Genomic DNA, 16,651 nt, shown 5'->3' with positions numbered 1-16,651 from the left:
ATGGGGCTCGATCCCAGGACCCTGAGACCATGACTTGAGCCGAAATCAAGAGTCAGATGCTCAACTGACTGAGACACTTAGACACCCCCAAAACTAACCGCATGTTTTTAGAAAAACAATAGTCTGTCCTACAAAATGGAGGGAACAAAGATGGATATGTCCTGCTACTCCTCACCTCCCCGCCCCCCAACAAAACATCAGTCCTAAATTCTTTCCAATTTATTTTTTTTCCCCTCCAATTTTAACTATTAAAAAGAAACCTCAAGGGTCACTGGGTGGCTCAGTCAATTGAACGTCTGCCTTTGGCTTAGGTCATGATCTCAGGGTCCTGGGATTGAGTCCCATGTCGGGCTCTCTGCTCAGTGGGGAGCCTGCTTCTCCCTCTCCCTCTCCCTCTCCCTCTCTCAAAAAAATAAATAAATAAATAAATAAAATCTTTAAAAAAATAAAAAGGAAATAAAAAGAAATTCTAAAGCTTCTAGATTATGCCCTGGTTCTTGGTTCATTTGCCCTTACAACATCACAACATTAAAAGGAAATAACCCCTTATTTTGCTGTGTCCCACCCCCAACAATTAAATATCTACATCCTAAATAACACTGCTCTCAAATGCTCAGTTTATCACACTTTTTCTAAAAATTTCAGGTCGTGGAGTCATTCTTTTTTTTTTTTTTTTCTTAAAACAAGGAAAAGAAGATGAAGTGAGAGGTGAGTTTTGAACTCACACTGGAATGAGGGCCTGAGCACAGGTCTGGGATTAGCACAATACAGTCCAGAGCAGTTGGTTAAGGAGATATTGATGTGTGTGATGATGCCACCAAAGCCTTCTTATCCTACTGGGTGCCTCCAGAGACACTTCTTGGCCTATAGAACAAAGACCTGAGAAAAATAAAGACAAGCCCTACTCCACCTGTTTCATGCTCTAGTGAATTATCAGTGTTTATCAATGAGACATGGCACAGTTTATTTCCTCCTAAGTGGCTTTGGGAGAGCCTGCTCTGAAGGTGGCTAGACCTTCTCCATTTCAATCTGCTGGTGGTAGTGCCGAGCCTGCCGCTGGCCAATGTTCAGCTTGTACACAGAGCTCTTGTGCTGGCACTTACGGTGGCCCCACACTGCCCCCACACCTGCCAGGAGCAGCAGCAGACACAGGACGGTGACAATGGCAGCAATGACAGGGCCTCTGCTGAGGCTGGGACACCTATCCCCTATACATGGTTCCACAGTTGGAAGAAGCTCCTCATTTGCACCTGGGCCAGGGCTTTCCTGTCCCAAGAAGTCCTCAGACAGCAGGTATGGGAAACTATCCTGGACCTCAGGAGCAACGGTTTCCACTGGAGTTTGCGTGGCCGCCATGACAGTTGAGGGAATGTGATTCAGCATCTGCTGGACAGCAGTTGTTACTGTCTCCAGGGTAGCGCTGGTGAGTTCATAGGGTAGGGTGGCCATAGGAGACTTCTCTGTGGCAAACCTCCAAGCCACGGTTGACTGGTACTTGGTCAAGTCATCATCTCCCTTGCTGGGACTCTCAGTCTCAGATACATTTTTTGGTCTGAGAGCCAAAGCTTCCATATCTAGTGTTTGAGATGGAAGAACTGAACTACGGGTCATGTCCTCACTTGGTGTGAAGGTGGTATTCCTGGGCTTCTTAACTTCTACAGGAATGGGCTGATCAGTAGAAGTAACTAGAACCATTTCTTCCACCCCTACTGACCCATCTCCCTTATCCCCATCTTCTTCCTCTTCCTCTTCTTCTGCCTCTATCTTCCTCCAAGCCCCATCGGTCACAGGGTAGCCATCTAACCAGGACTCATCACTGCTGCTCACCATTGGGTCCCCTCTCCTGCTGGCAGTCCTGCCCACCAATGGCCCCGTGTGACCATCAGTGCTGCTATAGATCACCTTGGCTTCAGGTCCACTTGGAGCCAGTGTTAGGCTACTGTGGTTATCTCTAGCTGGAAACTGCTTTTTGGTGCCATCATTCATCTCCTTCTCCTGCTCAGGCTTGTGGAAGTTCTCAGGAGGAAACCAGAGCAAGTATTTCTGGTTTAGTTGGGATCCTGACACATCTGTGGGGACACTGCTTCCTGCGATGGACAAGCCTGTAGTTGGCACAAAGGCTGTATCCTGGGCTATGTTTTTTCTCCCCACAGAAATGGAGACCAGATGGTCCTGTTTTGGAGCGTCCTCAGATGCGTCTCCTGGACCTTTGTCCTCCTCTGCCTTTGTCTGGGAGTCCTCCGTGAGCTCTCTGAATGACACAGATCGGTCATCAGGGAAATTATCTTCATAGTCAATATGTGCCTCAGCCACATCTGGAAGGAGAGAAGGAAAAACCTCATTAGGTCCGAGGTCACAGAGCCAGCAGGGTAGAATATAAGAAAAGGAAATAAAGAGCATCAGGACTGGAAAAGATGACATAAAGCTGTCATTTATAGAAGATATGACTGTATCACAGACAAACCCAAAGAATAAAAACTGTTACAATTAATATATGGGTTTCTCAAGGACACTGGATCTTTCATCGATGTAAAATATCAACTGTATTTCTATATACCAGCAATACACAGATATAAAAATTTTAAAAGACACCATTTGCCATAGCGTTAAAAAAAGTCAAACACCTAGGAATAAAGCTTACAAAAGATATGCAAGATTTGAACATGGAATGATACAAAATACTGCCAAGCAAAATTAAAGACCTCACTAAATGAAGGGATACACATGGTCATGTAATGGAAGGCTCACAACTGTTAAGCTGTCAACAGCTGTCAACTCTGTACAAACTGACCTACACAGATTTAAAACAACCTTAATAAAAATCTAAGGCATTGACAAACTGATGCTAAAATTTATGGAAATGCAAAGAACCAAGAAGATTTCTTGAAATCTAAAAAATTTCAAGATTTATTCTAAAACCGAGTTACTTTTAAGACTGTGGTAATGACACAAGGATACATAATTGGATTACATTAACTTTAGGAACTTCTGTTTATCAAAAGCTACCATAAAGAGAGTTAAAATGCAAGCCACAGACTTGAAGATGTTTGTGACACAATCTCCAAAGGCTCTATATCCAGAATTTATAAAGAACTCCTACAAATCAATACTAAATAAGCAGACAAGCCATCGAAAAGTTGGCAAGATACTTGAAATTGGCACATCACAAAAAAGACATCTAAGCGGTCATTAAACAGGAGTATAGGTACTCAACATCCTTAGTAATAGAGAAATGCTAACTACAGCCATAAAAACATGTCATGCCATCATACCACAATGGCTAAAATTAAGCCATTAATTAGTGTTAACTGATGTTATCAGTTAACTGATGACAAGACCTAATGTTAACTGATGATATCTAGTATTTGGGCACCAAAGGACATGCACAGAATGTTCATAATAATCAAAACCTGGAAATGATTCAAATGTTCGTTAACTGCAGAACTGACATAAATCACAGCATATTTGTATAAGGAAAACCTGTACATTAATGAAAATGAACCACTCATTGCTTCTGACAAGGATAGCAACACATCTCACAGCCATAATGTTGAGCAAAAGAAGCCAGACATAAAAGAACACACTTTGTGTGATTCTATTTACATAAAGCGCAAAACTAGGCAAAGCTAATCTATGATGTTAAAGGTCAGGTTGGTGGATAGAGAGAAGGGGTAATGACTAAGTCTGGGGACAAGCAGAGCTTTGGAGATCCTGCCAACATTCTACTTGACCTGTGTGGTGGCAATTTCTTTGTTTCTTAAATGATAATTAATTGATCTATTCCCTTATGATGTATATGTATGTCACGTTTATTTTTTTTTTAATTTTTATTTATTTATGATAGTCACAGAGAGAGAGAGAGAGAGGCAGAGACACAGGCAGAGGGAGAAGCAGGCTCCATGCACCGGGAGCCTGATGTGGGATTCGATCCCGGGTCTCCAGGATCGCGCCCTGGGCCAAAGGCAGGCGCCAAACCGCTGCGCCATCCAGGGATCCCCTGTATGTCACGTTTAATTAAAAATGCATCTTTTAGGGGTTCCTGGGTGGCTCAGTCGGTTAAGCCTCTGCCTTTGGCTCAGGTCATGATCCCAAGGTCCTAGGATCAAGCCCTACCTTGGGTTCCCTGATCAGCAGAGAGCCTGGTTCTCCCTCTCCCTCTGCTACCCCCCCCCCCCCCCCCCCCCCCCCCCCCCCGCTTGTGCTAGCTCCCTCTCTGTCCTTGTCAAAAAAAAAAAAAAGAAAAGAAAAAAGTATCTTTTGAAACAGATTTGCTCTTTGTAAGATAGCTTGAGACTATGCTGTGAAATGTCCTAAATCCTGCTGAGTGAGAATAAACAAAGAGCCCCACAGTTAGGACACCAAAATTTAAAGACAGTAGGTCAGGAAGGCTCAAGGAGCTGTGTTCTGGGAAAAGAGCAGTCCCACTGGGATTTCCCCATTCTCAATGGATGGAAGTCATACTTAATTATTAAAATAGAAAGCCTCCCTAGGGCTTTGATATAAGAAATAAGAAATATATGTTTAGTCTTTGCCTCTGGTTCCTGGTACAGAGCTCCTAAAACCATTGGAATTTCCTAAGCACTAGGAGTGATAAGAATATCTTTTGTTATTCGTAACAAACTCCTTTCAGCCTTACCTGAATTTATGCTAATCATGTGACCCCCTAGACAGCATCCAGATGGTTGGCTGCCAGAGGAACTAATCAATTGATCAGCCCCAGACTCTGACCTCGGAGGAGGGAGAAGGAGGTTGGAGGGAGAGTCAATCACCAAAGGCCACGGTTGAATCAATCGTGCCTCAATAACAAAATCTCCATAAACCCCCTAAACTACAGGGTTCAAAGAGCTTCTAGGTTGATGAATGCATCCATGTGCTGGGAGAGGAGCTCACCCCAATTTCATGGGACAGTTGCTCTTGTACTTGGGATCCTTCCAGACTTGCCCTTTATATCTCTATATCCAATTGTTCATCTGTACTCTTCATAATATCCTCTATAATAAATTGGTAAATGTAAGTTAAGTGCTCTCCTGAGTTCTGTGAGTCTTTCTAGCAAATTACTGAGTCTGAGAGGATGGTTGTGAGAGTCCCCAATTTAGAGCTAGTTGATCAGAATTATAGGAGGCTCAGGATGTAGAACTGGGGTCTGAAGTGGGGGCAGTCTGTGGGGCTGAGTGCTTAATCTATGGGGTCTGCACTAACTGAGTAGTTACTGTTAGCATTGAATTAAATGACAGGACACCCAGCTGGTGTCCAGAGATGGAGAATTGGCTGTTGGTGTGAGAAGTGTTCTGTGGGAAGAAATAGATCTTAGCAGTCTTTTCCCATTTCTCTTTGCAACTTGAAAAGCATAAATGCAAGGAGCTCCAGAACTAAGGTCTAGATGGAATGTGGAGAGGGCATGTGGTACATTCCTGGGCTCTGAAACTGGATTAGTGGGCATTTGGCTTATTTCTTACAAGACTCCAGATTTTGCTTCCTTAATGACTTGAGAGTTACAAATACATTTAAAAGTTCTTTCTGACCTGTTCCTAATATTTAAGCCCATTCACTTTACTTGTGTCTTCAGTCAAAAATGCAAAAACGGCAGATAACAAACGGACATCTCTGATAAATGTAAAATGCATGTCATATTTTACACTTCGAAAATGATAGCCAAGGGGCACCTGGCTGGCTCAGTCAATAGAGCATGTGACTCTTGATCTCACGGTTGTGAGTTTGAGCCTCACGTTGGGTGTAGAGGTTACCTAAAAATTAAAACTTAGGGATGCTTGGGTGGCTCAGTGGTTGAGCGTTTGCCTTCGGCTCAGGGCGTGATCCTGGAGTCTGGGATTGAGTCCCACATCGGGCTTCCTGCGGGGAGTCTGCTTCTCCCTCTGCCTATGTCTCTGCCTCTCTCTGTGTGTCTCTCATGAATAAACAAATAAAACCTTAAAAAAAATTAAATCTTAAAAAAAAAAGAAAGAAGGAAAAAGATAGCCTAGTGATTATTTCAGGAGACCCTTCCACCCCCTATGATGTCCCGTTCACAATCCCTAGACAGAAACCACATCGGTGGGGACCATTCTTAGGAGCATTACAGAATTCCGACACAGGCCCCTAGGGTTTGGGCAGGCTGGCCCACTCACTTTTGTGTCGTAATGCCTCATTCTCTGTTGCACTGCCATTCCAAGTAGTGCAGTCACCTACTCCACCACTCCACGGGCTTCACGGAGTGCACTGACTATTTATCTGACACTGCAAGGGCTCTGAGTCACTGTGGAACGGGACACGCAGTTCCTGCCCTCATGGAGCATAGGGGGCAGAATTCCAAGGTCTTGAGACTTTCCAGGTTTCATGGCAAAGCTTTTGTATGCACACATTCTCACCCATCCTGCCGGATAAAGACTGGGTTTTGCATTTAAGTACCATCTTTTCTTAAAAACACAACAAAATGAAACAAAAGCCACTAGCTAGGACAAAATGTTTCTCTAAAATTTACCCAAACAAGTCATATGGGATCCAGCTGGACATTTAAGAAAGCCATGACTTAAATCTCTGACCTCCCTGCAGTTCTACTGTTGGCTTGAACGTGTATGTATGTACTGACTGCCGTGGAAAGGTGATCACAAAAACCACAATTCTCCATCTTTCCTGCATAAAGGCCTTCTGCAATGTGATTGTGTAGCTCTTCCCTTCGAGAAGGGTGCCTCTTTTTCCAGCTCTCAGATTGGGACTGGCCTATACTTGCTTTGGCCCAGAGTACAGTGAAAACCTTGCATGTGCACTCTCACTCGCTCTCTCTTTCTCTGCACCCTGCCAGCTGCCAGCAGAACAAGCCTGGGATAGCCTACTGAGGGATAAGAGGCCATGTGGAGGAGAGGCAAACTGTCCCAACTGAACCCATGCTAAACCAGCCAGCTCCCGTCAGCCTGGGAGCTGACCACATTCATCCGAGTGAGCCCAGCCAAGGCCAGAAGGACGAGCTGGCTAAGCCCAACCCAAACTGCTTACACGAAAGCTGCACCCAAATAAATGAGGGTTGTTTAAGCCATTCCGTTTCGGGGGGGTAGTTCATTATACAGAAAAACCGAATACACTAGCCATGAGCTGGCTCAAGGACAGGGACCCCTGGAGCAGAACAGCAGCCAGCCCGTAATGAGTATTCTTGTAGGTATTCTTGAGTGAGTGAAAGATTAACTGGCCCTGGGAGAAACAGGGAGGAACATCTACTCAGACCTTAGGAATCTCGGGATCCCTGCCTCACAACTGCTCAGAGCTAAGATCTAGTTCAGGGGCACAGTGCCCAAAACACAAGGGGACTTTGGGCTCATTTCCGATTTCTGAGGAATTAATTACATATATTCATAGACTCTTATAACACCTCTGAGAGATGCCACCATTGAAGCAATACTTGAATACAGACATATACACGGGAGTGTGACACACACACACACACACACACACATCTTGCACTCACAGATGAGCCAGCCAGTCCGCAGCCCAGCCTATGAGAACACCTATTCTCCTCCCAGCCTCCCCTTGGTATCCCTGCCCTGACTGCAGTAAGAGAATGCCCTAGGAAAACTCCCTCCCCACTGCTAGCAGATTCATCTTCATGAGGCAGGGAAGTGAGCCCTCTCCACCAAAAGTTAGTCCTAATGCAAAGAAACTCAGCATAGCACACAGCTGACAGGTCATTTTTTGCCTCAAATCTGCTGTACCCAACTTGTTTTTTATTTTTTTTAATAGAATGTATTTTATGGCATTGCGGAAAAAATTAATATGTTTGTAAAACAATATACATATGCCAGTTGTCTCCCAGAGGTTCTGCTGTTGGGGATGAATACGCCTGTGTTCTCAGCTAGAACACAGCCCCCTTTCATGATGGGGAAAGGCAGGAAGCAGGTCTCTCCAAGACCATTTCTCCTCAAGAAGCTTTCCCCCACTTGAAATCACAGCCTATTACCTCATGCACGATCTGCAATGGAGGGCCTCTTACCACACATTATTTTACTAGGGAGTATTTCTTTGTTGCTTCATTGCAGCCCTAAGACACCAAACTGTTGAGAGCCCACAAATGGTTCTGTTTCATTCCATGGAAGTTCTTATCATTTCTGGTTAAATTCTGGCACTGCATTTATTTTCTGTCTTTCATCAGCTGTTGCTCACTGACCATTGTGTGTAAGGGCTAAAGGAACCAATATTTGCAGAGTTTTGCCAGAGTGGCAGCTGGCAGAGGCCAGCGTGAAGGCAGGTAGTAGGGTGGGAGTGTTCTCTCATGGTTCTCACGGCCATCTCCTTACAGCCCCAGCAGAGGCCAAGACTGATGTGGCCCATGGGTAAGCAGAACTCAACCCAAACAGGCAGCAGCTAAAAAGTATGAGTGAGGGATTCTCAAAATCTTCCAGTACCTCAGAGTATTTTTTTCTTTCTTTTTTTTCTTTGAAAGATTTTATTTATTTATTCATGAGAGACACACAGAGAGAGGCCGGGACATAGGCAGAGGGAGAAGCCCAATGCAGAACTCGATTTCAGGACCCCAGGATCAGGACCTGAGCTGAAGGCACACAACCACTGAGCCACCCAAGTGTGCCCAGTGTATTTCTTCTACCTCATTGCTCACACTCCACTTAAGTATATCACCAGGGGCATAAACAAAGATTACTTTTTTACTAGGGTGGATTATATGCCAGGCTTTAAAATATTCAAGTGGCCCAGCTGAAACAGCATCACATATTTTCTCTTCCCTATACCTTTCAAAATGAGGAAACACCACAACACATTTTTTAAAGTATGTGTGTGGGTGTGTGCATGCACGCCATACACACACATACAACTGGGCTTGATGAATATGAATTTTTTTAAATGCAGAAACTGTATTAAACATCAGGAAAAGTTTTTACAAATAACCACCATGCATGGTAAAGGACATAATATTTTGCAACAAGTTTCAAAATCTCGTTATCAGAGGAGAAACAGAAGATTCTGGAGCAGAGTAGAGAAGGGCAGATTAGAGACGGGTAGCCGTCCTCACCCTCCAAAAACTGTACTGAAGAGTCAGCAAATCTCAGGCAGAAGCCAAGCAGATGGCGAGAAACAGACCAGTAACCAGCAGGGCTGATGGTTCTTGATGGAATCCAAAACGCTGGGACTTCTTCACCTTGTGCAGGTGAAATAAATCTCAACATAGGGCATTTAACCTTTCTGAAGACAAAGCAGAGCCCAGATATTTTAAAGCAAACAGAAAAACAAAAGTAAAACTACATATGCCTTCAGCTGAGTCATCCCCTTCTAGCGACCATTCCCTCTTCTGGATGAAAGGAAGATGCATGTAAAAGGCAAAGAACCTAACTTAGAAGAAAGAATTTACAGAACAGGGGCACCTGGTTGCTCAGTTGTTGAGTGTTTGCCTTCAGCTCAAGTCATGATCCTAGGGTTCTGGGATCGAGCGTCACATCACGCTCCCCACTGAGGAGCCTGTTTTTCCCTCTGCCTATGTCTCTGCCTCTCTATCTCTCTCATGAATGGATGAATAAAACTTTAAAAAATAATAAAAAATAAAAAAGATTTTATTTGAGAGAGTGTGTGAGCATGAGCAGGGGGAAGAAGGGAAGGGGAGGGGCAGAAGGAGAGGGAGAAGCAGACTCACCACTGAGCCCAAAGTGAGGCTCAATCCCAGGACCCCAAGATCATGATCTGAGCCAAAGGCAGACACCAAACTGAGCCACCTAGGTGTCCCAAGAGATATACTTTAAATAGAACCATATAGGGAGGTGAAAGTAAAAGTAATGAAAAATATATACTATGGAAAGACAAACCAGCAAAGAAGACTTTAAGCCAAAAAAGCAATACTAGAGATAAGGAAGGTCATTTCATAAAGATAAATGTTTCAATTACCAGGAAGATATTAACTTTTAAATATGTACTTAACAGAGCTTCAGAATACATGAACCTAAAAATATGTGAACTAAAAAAACCCCCACATAAATCCATGATCATAGTATCCTAAATCATAGATCATAAATACCTCTATCACTAACAATAAGAGCAAGCAGACAAACAGCTAAGAATATATATCTGGAAAACATGCTTAACTAATAAATGTGGTCTACTTGAAATATATAGATTACATCCATTCTTTTCAAATAAACATAGAATACTTTTACAAAGTTGAACATAAATACAATGTCAACAAACTTTAAAGGATTAAGTTCTCTAGCCATAGTGAAATTAGACAAAAAATTACTAGAAAATGCCTGTATTGCATAGATATTAAACAAAATATTTCTAAATAACTCATGGGTCAAAGGAGAAATTACAATGGAAATTAAAAAATATTCTAACTGAATGATAATGAAAAGTGACATACCTAAACTTGTAGGAAGTAGCAAACACTGTGCTAACAGGGGAAGTTATAGTTTTATATCTATGTTAAAAAAGAAAAGACTAAATATCACATTGATTTCAGAAAGCCGGGTAAGGAAGAATAAGTTAAACACAAAGAAAGTAAAGGAAGGAGGGCCCCCTAGATGGCTCAGTCAGTTAAGCCCCAATTCTTGATCTCATTTCAGGTCTTAATCTCAGGGTTGTGAGTTCAAATCCTGTGCTGGGCTCCACACCAGGCATGGAGCCTACTCAAATAAGTAAGTAAGTAAGTAAGTAAGTAAATAAATAAATAAATAAATGGAGATTATAAAAGAACAGATATTAATAAAATAAAAACCAAACATGCAATAAAGGATCAATGTAGCCAAAATCTCGTTCTTGGAAAAGAACTACTGATTGATAGCTCAAAACATTGATAAGACCCTAGCAAGACTACTTCAGAAACATTTAGAGAGGACACAAATGAAAACATCAGGAATAAAGAGAAGCATCCCCAAAGATCTTTCAGATATTTGGAGAGATTATAACAAATTTATGCCCCCCCAAATTCTTTTTTTAAGTTTATTTTATTTTTTTAAGTTTATTTACTTTCTTTTAGTAATATCTATACCCAACATGGAGGTCAAATTCATGACCCTGAGATCAAGAGTCACATGCTCCTCTGATGGAGCCAGCCAGGTGGCCCAAATAAAAAATTCTGATGAAATAGATAAAATCCTAGAAGAAGCTCATCAGAAATGCCACAAGAATAGAAACATTTTATATGCCATTAACTATTCATGAAATTGAATCTCACTACACACAGAAAACTAGGCACAGGTGACTTTGTCAGTGAATTCTATCAAATATTCAGGAATATAATTCCAATCTTACACAAACTCTTCCCAGAGAGCAGAAAAAGAGGAAATACTTCCCAACTTATTTTATACATCTGCTGTAACCATGGTACCAAACCCTGGCAAGGACATGACAAGAAAGTAGTTTTGCAGACCATTCTCACTAAACATAGATGCAAAAATCATAAATAAAATATTGACAAATAGAAACTAGTAATATATTTGTATTGATAGGCTGAATAATTAAGCATTATATTAAAAGGATAATATATCACATCAAGTTAGGTTTATCCCAGGAATTCATGATTTGTTTATTTATTTATTAAATTAGTGTAATTAATAATAGCCCTAAACCTGAGACAACAAAAATGTTCATCAACAGTAGCATGGAATATTCCACAGCAAGGAAGAAGAATGAACTACAGCTTCATGGAACAACATGGGTGTGTCTCACAGACATAATGTTGGACAAAGGATGCCATACATAAGAGTACATCCTTCAGGCTTCCACTGAATAAAGTTTAAATAGGGAAAACATAGCTTATGGTCATGAAGTCTGGATATTCTTAGGAAAGCAATGACTGGAAGGTAACACTAGGAGTGTTTTCCATATAAATCAACAATATTACACGTTGTTAGGTTGTCACTCAACATAAATACAGTAGGCATTCATTCTTCTTAAGATGCTGGTACTTTGAAATATTTGAGAAAACATTGTTTGATGTTACGCATGTGTCACTTACATTAAGCTGTAAACCAGTTGCTGCTGACATTCCAACTAAGAATTCATAGTCCAGGAGTGTACAGTTAGCATTCTCATTGGGAAACTCACCCTCTAGATGTGCCTACTGTAAGTACCTCTATTATCTGTGTCTTGCTCAAAATCACAGGTAGCCTAATTAGTGCCCTGGATATCTGAAACGGCTATTGGCAAAATTAGTGGCCTAGTAACTATGATGGTACATATTAGAAATGGGCTCTCATTGGTAAAATGGAAGGTATTTATGAATGGGGATTGGCTAGGGATATTTGGGAGACACTTCTCATCCTAACATGGACAGGGTAACTCCAATGTATACCTTGATGGTGCTTGAGACTTAAACCTTAAATGATCTTGTTTGGGAATCATGTGTTATGCACGGGAATGACGGCAGCAGCATGCATCCATGCACTGGGTACAACCACCCTACTCTTACAGCACAGCATGTCAAGCCCCTCCCAGCCCATGAACCCTGAGAACAAGGAACTCTGCCTTTGCATACCCTGCACACATCATGCTGCCTGGCACCTAGCAGACACTCTCTAAACATTTGCTGAGTGTACAAATGAGTCAGTGACAAGGTGAATTAGTGAATGGTAGGAGCCCATTCTGAGAAAGCTTGACTCGGTCTGGAAGTCCATCAAGCAGGGCATTATTTGATTAGTGACAGTAGCAGAGAATAGGGAAGGAGCTCCTAGTTCCAGCACTGGGCATAATCAATGTCTGCTGCATTCCTTTTCTTATATAATCTACCCCATGAGCTTAATTAAATATATCATGAGGTCAACAAGCACATAGAATATGGGCAGTACCCAAGCCATGTCTTCTCCCCTCACCCCACTCCTCTCCTTGTCTCGCAGGAATCACAAGTCTCATGTAGAATGTTAGAGCTAAGGATTTGGGAAAGGTCAGTCCACTGTGGCTGTGGGTAGACCTCCCTTGACTGGACCCTTATGATCAGTGTGACAGTATGAGGTGTGTGTATGTGTGTGTGTGTATGTGTGTGTGTGTGTGTGTAGGTTCTGCCTTCAGAGTCCCCTGAGCCTAGAGCATCTCTGGGCAGCCTGAGGCCTCAGACCAAGTGCTTCCTGTCTCCCCAGGTTCTCAGGCCAATATCCCAACTCAGAAACAGGTTTTCACCATGTCACAGTTTTCCCAAACCTGTGAAATAGGGACAAGAACACCAACTGTTTACCAATAGTCTACCCCTGGAACATTATCCCACGCCTGTTTTTCTTCTCATGAGTTAAGAGTAAAGTTTGTTATTCATTGAATTTCAACCCCACATTAAGTTCTGCCCACAAGCTCAAAATGCCCAGCTCTGTGCCTGCTAAGGTGCTGGTTCTCTCACCTCCCCTCTGCTTTCCTGTGTCCACACCCTCCTTAATCATCCAGCCCTCCTTCTTGGCTTCTCCCCTCTCCCACGCTCTCTCTGAGATCTGTGCTAACACAACACGGGGCCTTCTGATGAAACCAACAAGTCCAGAAAATGTAAACTTCATGGGGAAAAAATCAGGTCATCCCCGGGTGTTTATTTTTCACTGTTACTTCAGGAAAACGGAAGAGCACAGATGGAGAGGACTCCAGTAAAAGGAGGAGGCTTGCCACTTTCCATCTCCTTCCACATTGTTGCATTTCCAGAAGTCCACACATACCTTTTCCCTCTAGTCTTGGCTACATAGTCTTTAAAAATAGTAATTCTGAAAAAGACAACCAGAGGAGCCAGAAATAACCACTGGTTCAATGAACCTCTGAACAAATATGGCAATACTGACAAGGAAATTCTAAATCACTTGCAGTTCTCATGCTTTATTCTGTGAAGGAAGTTCAATCCAAAACACGAAGACAAACAGAAATTGATGTTAACTTAAGAAAACAAAGAGAGGGCTTTAGAAGTGAGATAAAAGAGCAAAGGAACACTGAGAGAACAACTAGTTCATGGGGGTCTTGCACTGCCCCATTGCTTTGCTCTCCTTGGGCTTCACAGGCCCCTGGAGGAAGCACACAGAAGAAACAGATGTTGGAACGAGACAGCAAAAGTGCCTGCTTTTATATTCTGGCCCTGCTGCCTCTTGGCTCTGTGACACAGGTGAGTTACTGAACTTCTCTCTACCTCTGTTTTCCTATCTACAATTTAAAGCTAGGCATTTCTGCCCTCAGCTTGGTGCAGATTAAAGGAGACAGTATGTGTCAAACACCTCTCATGGAAATGTTCTCTATTTTGGTTGTGGTGGTGGTTTCATGGTTGTTTAAACCTGTGACAACTCAGAGATTTTTGTAGTTGCAAGGGGCACTTCACTGTACGCAAAGTAGACCTCAATCAAGTTGTTGAAGAAAGTAGACAAAAGCAACAAAAAAAATTGCTCTCAGGACAGAGATGGCATGGAGCAAGTGTTTGGTTTTCTGACAGCTCAGTGCCTAACTTGTTTCTACAGCTGTGTCAGGCCGGGGAAGGGAAGAAGAGAAGCTGTCTATTTGTTGTCAGACTCAGAGGTAGGAGGGTGGGGGCTGGTAGGGTGAGGTCAAACTGGGTATCACTCACTTTCCTGACATTATAGACCAGAAAGTATAAATAGAACCCACGGAGCGTGGGGTGGAAAGTCTTAAAGTCTTTCCGAGCCTATCTCAACACTTGGCGGATGCCCTTTGTCAGGGCAAGTTTTAAAGGAGAGACAAGGGCCAAATCACAGAGGAAGTCTACGAGTCTTTCATTTCCTGGGTCATCTGCCCTATGTTCCTCTGCAGCAGCTGTTCTCTCCCAAGCCAACCACAAAGATGGGATGAACAGCTGTGCCTGGCACTGCGGCAGAGGCCACTGACCGCTGAGTGCTGACATCAGGAGCACGCACAGGTGGTGAAGGCAGCGTGTGGCCAGGGCAGTGAGTGTGCCCAGGGAGCCAGAGGCTCCTTGGGAAAGCCACAAGGGAGGCTCCATGGGTACCATCACTGGGGGCACATGGCCAGGAGTGGCCTCTTGGAGGGCTGGGAGGTCGAGACTGTTTGTAGAATACAGGTGACCAGAGAGAAAACATAGTCTTGAAGATGGACATGGGACTCGGCATACTAACAAGCTCAAAGGAAAGCAAACCTAGCATGTTAGTCTGCTGCATACATACTTAGGGAGCAAAGCTTCCAGATTTTTCTGTAATTAGGGCAACAACCAATTATAGCTAGATACTGAGAACATTAGAGAGGTATGACAGATATTTTCTGCTGCCTAGTGGGAAGAGAAACCAAAATGTGTGGTTTTGGGCAATAGAATGGAGGGCTGAATGGCTGGATCCAGACCTGGTCTCTAGAAACCAAAGCTAGAGAGATACAACATGCAGAGGGAAAATATGGAAGTCAAATAAGTCCTCACCCATTTAAGTTAATGGTCAAGGACAAACTCACTGTACTTAGGGGAGAGAGCTTGCTACCACCACTTGAGGCTGGATCTTAACTGCAGTGAACACACAAGCTAGGCAGCATGTGAGCCAGGCACCTTCCTGCATCACCCAACTCCACCCACCCAGGTGTACATGCCCCTAGGGTTCATTCACTCATTCATTCATTAGAGAGAGAGAGGGAGAAAACCCATACATGAGCAGAAGGGAGGGGCAGAGGGAGAAGCACACTCCCTGCTGAGCAAAGAGCCAGACTCAGGGCTCAATCCCAGGACCCTGAGATCATGACCTGAAGCCAAAGGGAGATGCCTAACTGATTGAGCCACCCAGGCACCCCAAGGGTTCATTCTTGCTCATCATTACAACTTTTAAATTTCAGCAAGCTCATCCAGGCCAGTCCCTAACTTACTAATGGATTAAAAAACAACTGCTGCTCTCCAGAATTGGTCTACTAAAGAACTGTGTTCTCCACTGGAGTAGTGGGTGCTGTTTATGTCCTCTCTGTGTCCCCTTTCCCAGGCCATTGCACCCCTCCCCCAGCTGCTGTAAGCATTGGCAGCCAATGGTGCCAATGGTGTCTGCTATCCCCTTCTCGGGAGAGGTGCCTTTGGTAGAATGGGAGCCTCACTTGGGTGCCACATGCACACCCTGCCACTTAAGCCCCACTAACCAATGACAGATGCATATGGAGGAACTCAGGGCTGGCCTCTTTGCTTCCAAGTGGGACCCACCCTGTGGCACAATTCATGAGATCAGGCAAAGGGAGAATGCCACTGAGGTCACAGCCTATCCTCCCCTCACCTATTCTGTTTCCCTATCTGCTTCTTCCCTCAATAAACCACATCTGAATACCATCTGAATAAGCTCTGCTTCTAGAGAATCTGACCGAATATGTTCAGCCAATCTTCAAATATCTATACAATGCCAACTTTGAATAGGATAGTCCTCATAGTAGTCTTGACACCTCTAAGCCTCCAGAATCTCAGATACCAAACTCATCAGATCCCGGAGTTCTTTTAAGTCTTAACTTCCAAGGAACCCATGCCTTGAGGCTCTCTGGGCCTGCAGAGGTCAAGAGGGGAAATTAGGGACAGGGACCCTGTCATGACCTCAGCAGAGGAGCTCCTGAGGCAAGATGTAGGGGCAGGTTCTACCAGGGGGTTTGGAGTGGGCACCAGTAGCTCACAAGGAAATGAAAAAATATTGTGCAGTAAGGGTAGGGAAGTCCCACATCCTGAGGGCCTGAGGGAAGGAGGGTGAGTAGCCAGGCCCCAGTACAGAGAGTCAAGCAATCCCTGGAGGAG

General features: G+C 43.6%; 1 protein-coding gene across 1 annotated transcript in view; it reads right to left on the bottom strand.

Annotated features, from left to right (window-relative positions):
* Nucleotides 1–607: 607 nt before the first annotated feature.
* Nucleotides 608–16,651, bottom strand: part of SUSD5 (sushi domain containing 5) — a 48,892-nt gene continuing 32,848 nt past the window's right edge. The window contains exon 5 of the mRNA XM_038571339.1: nt 608–2,315. Coding sequence (XP_038427267.1) covers nt 1,009–2,315 — 1,307 coding nt within the window. The 3' untranslated portion in view covers nt 608–1,008. The remainder of the gene's footprint in view (nt 2,316–16,651) is intronic.

Source organism: Canis lupus, chromosome 23 (genome assembly GCF_011100685.1).
Source record: "Canis lupus familiaris isolate Mischka breed German Shepherd chromosome 23, alternate assembly UU_Cfam_GSD_1.0, whole genome shotgun sequence".
Taxonomy (NCBI): Eukaryota; Metazoa; Chordata; class Mammalia; order Carnivora; family Canidae; genus Canis; species Canis lupus.
This window is presented reverse-complemented; position numbering and strand designations above follow the sequence as displayed.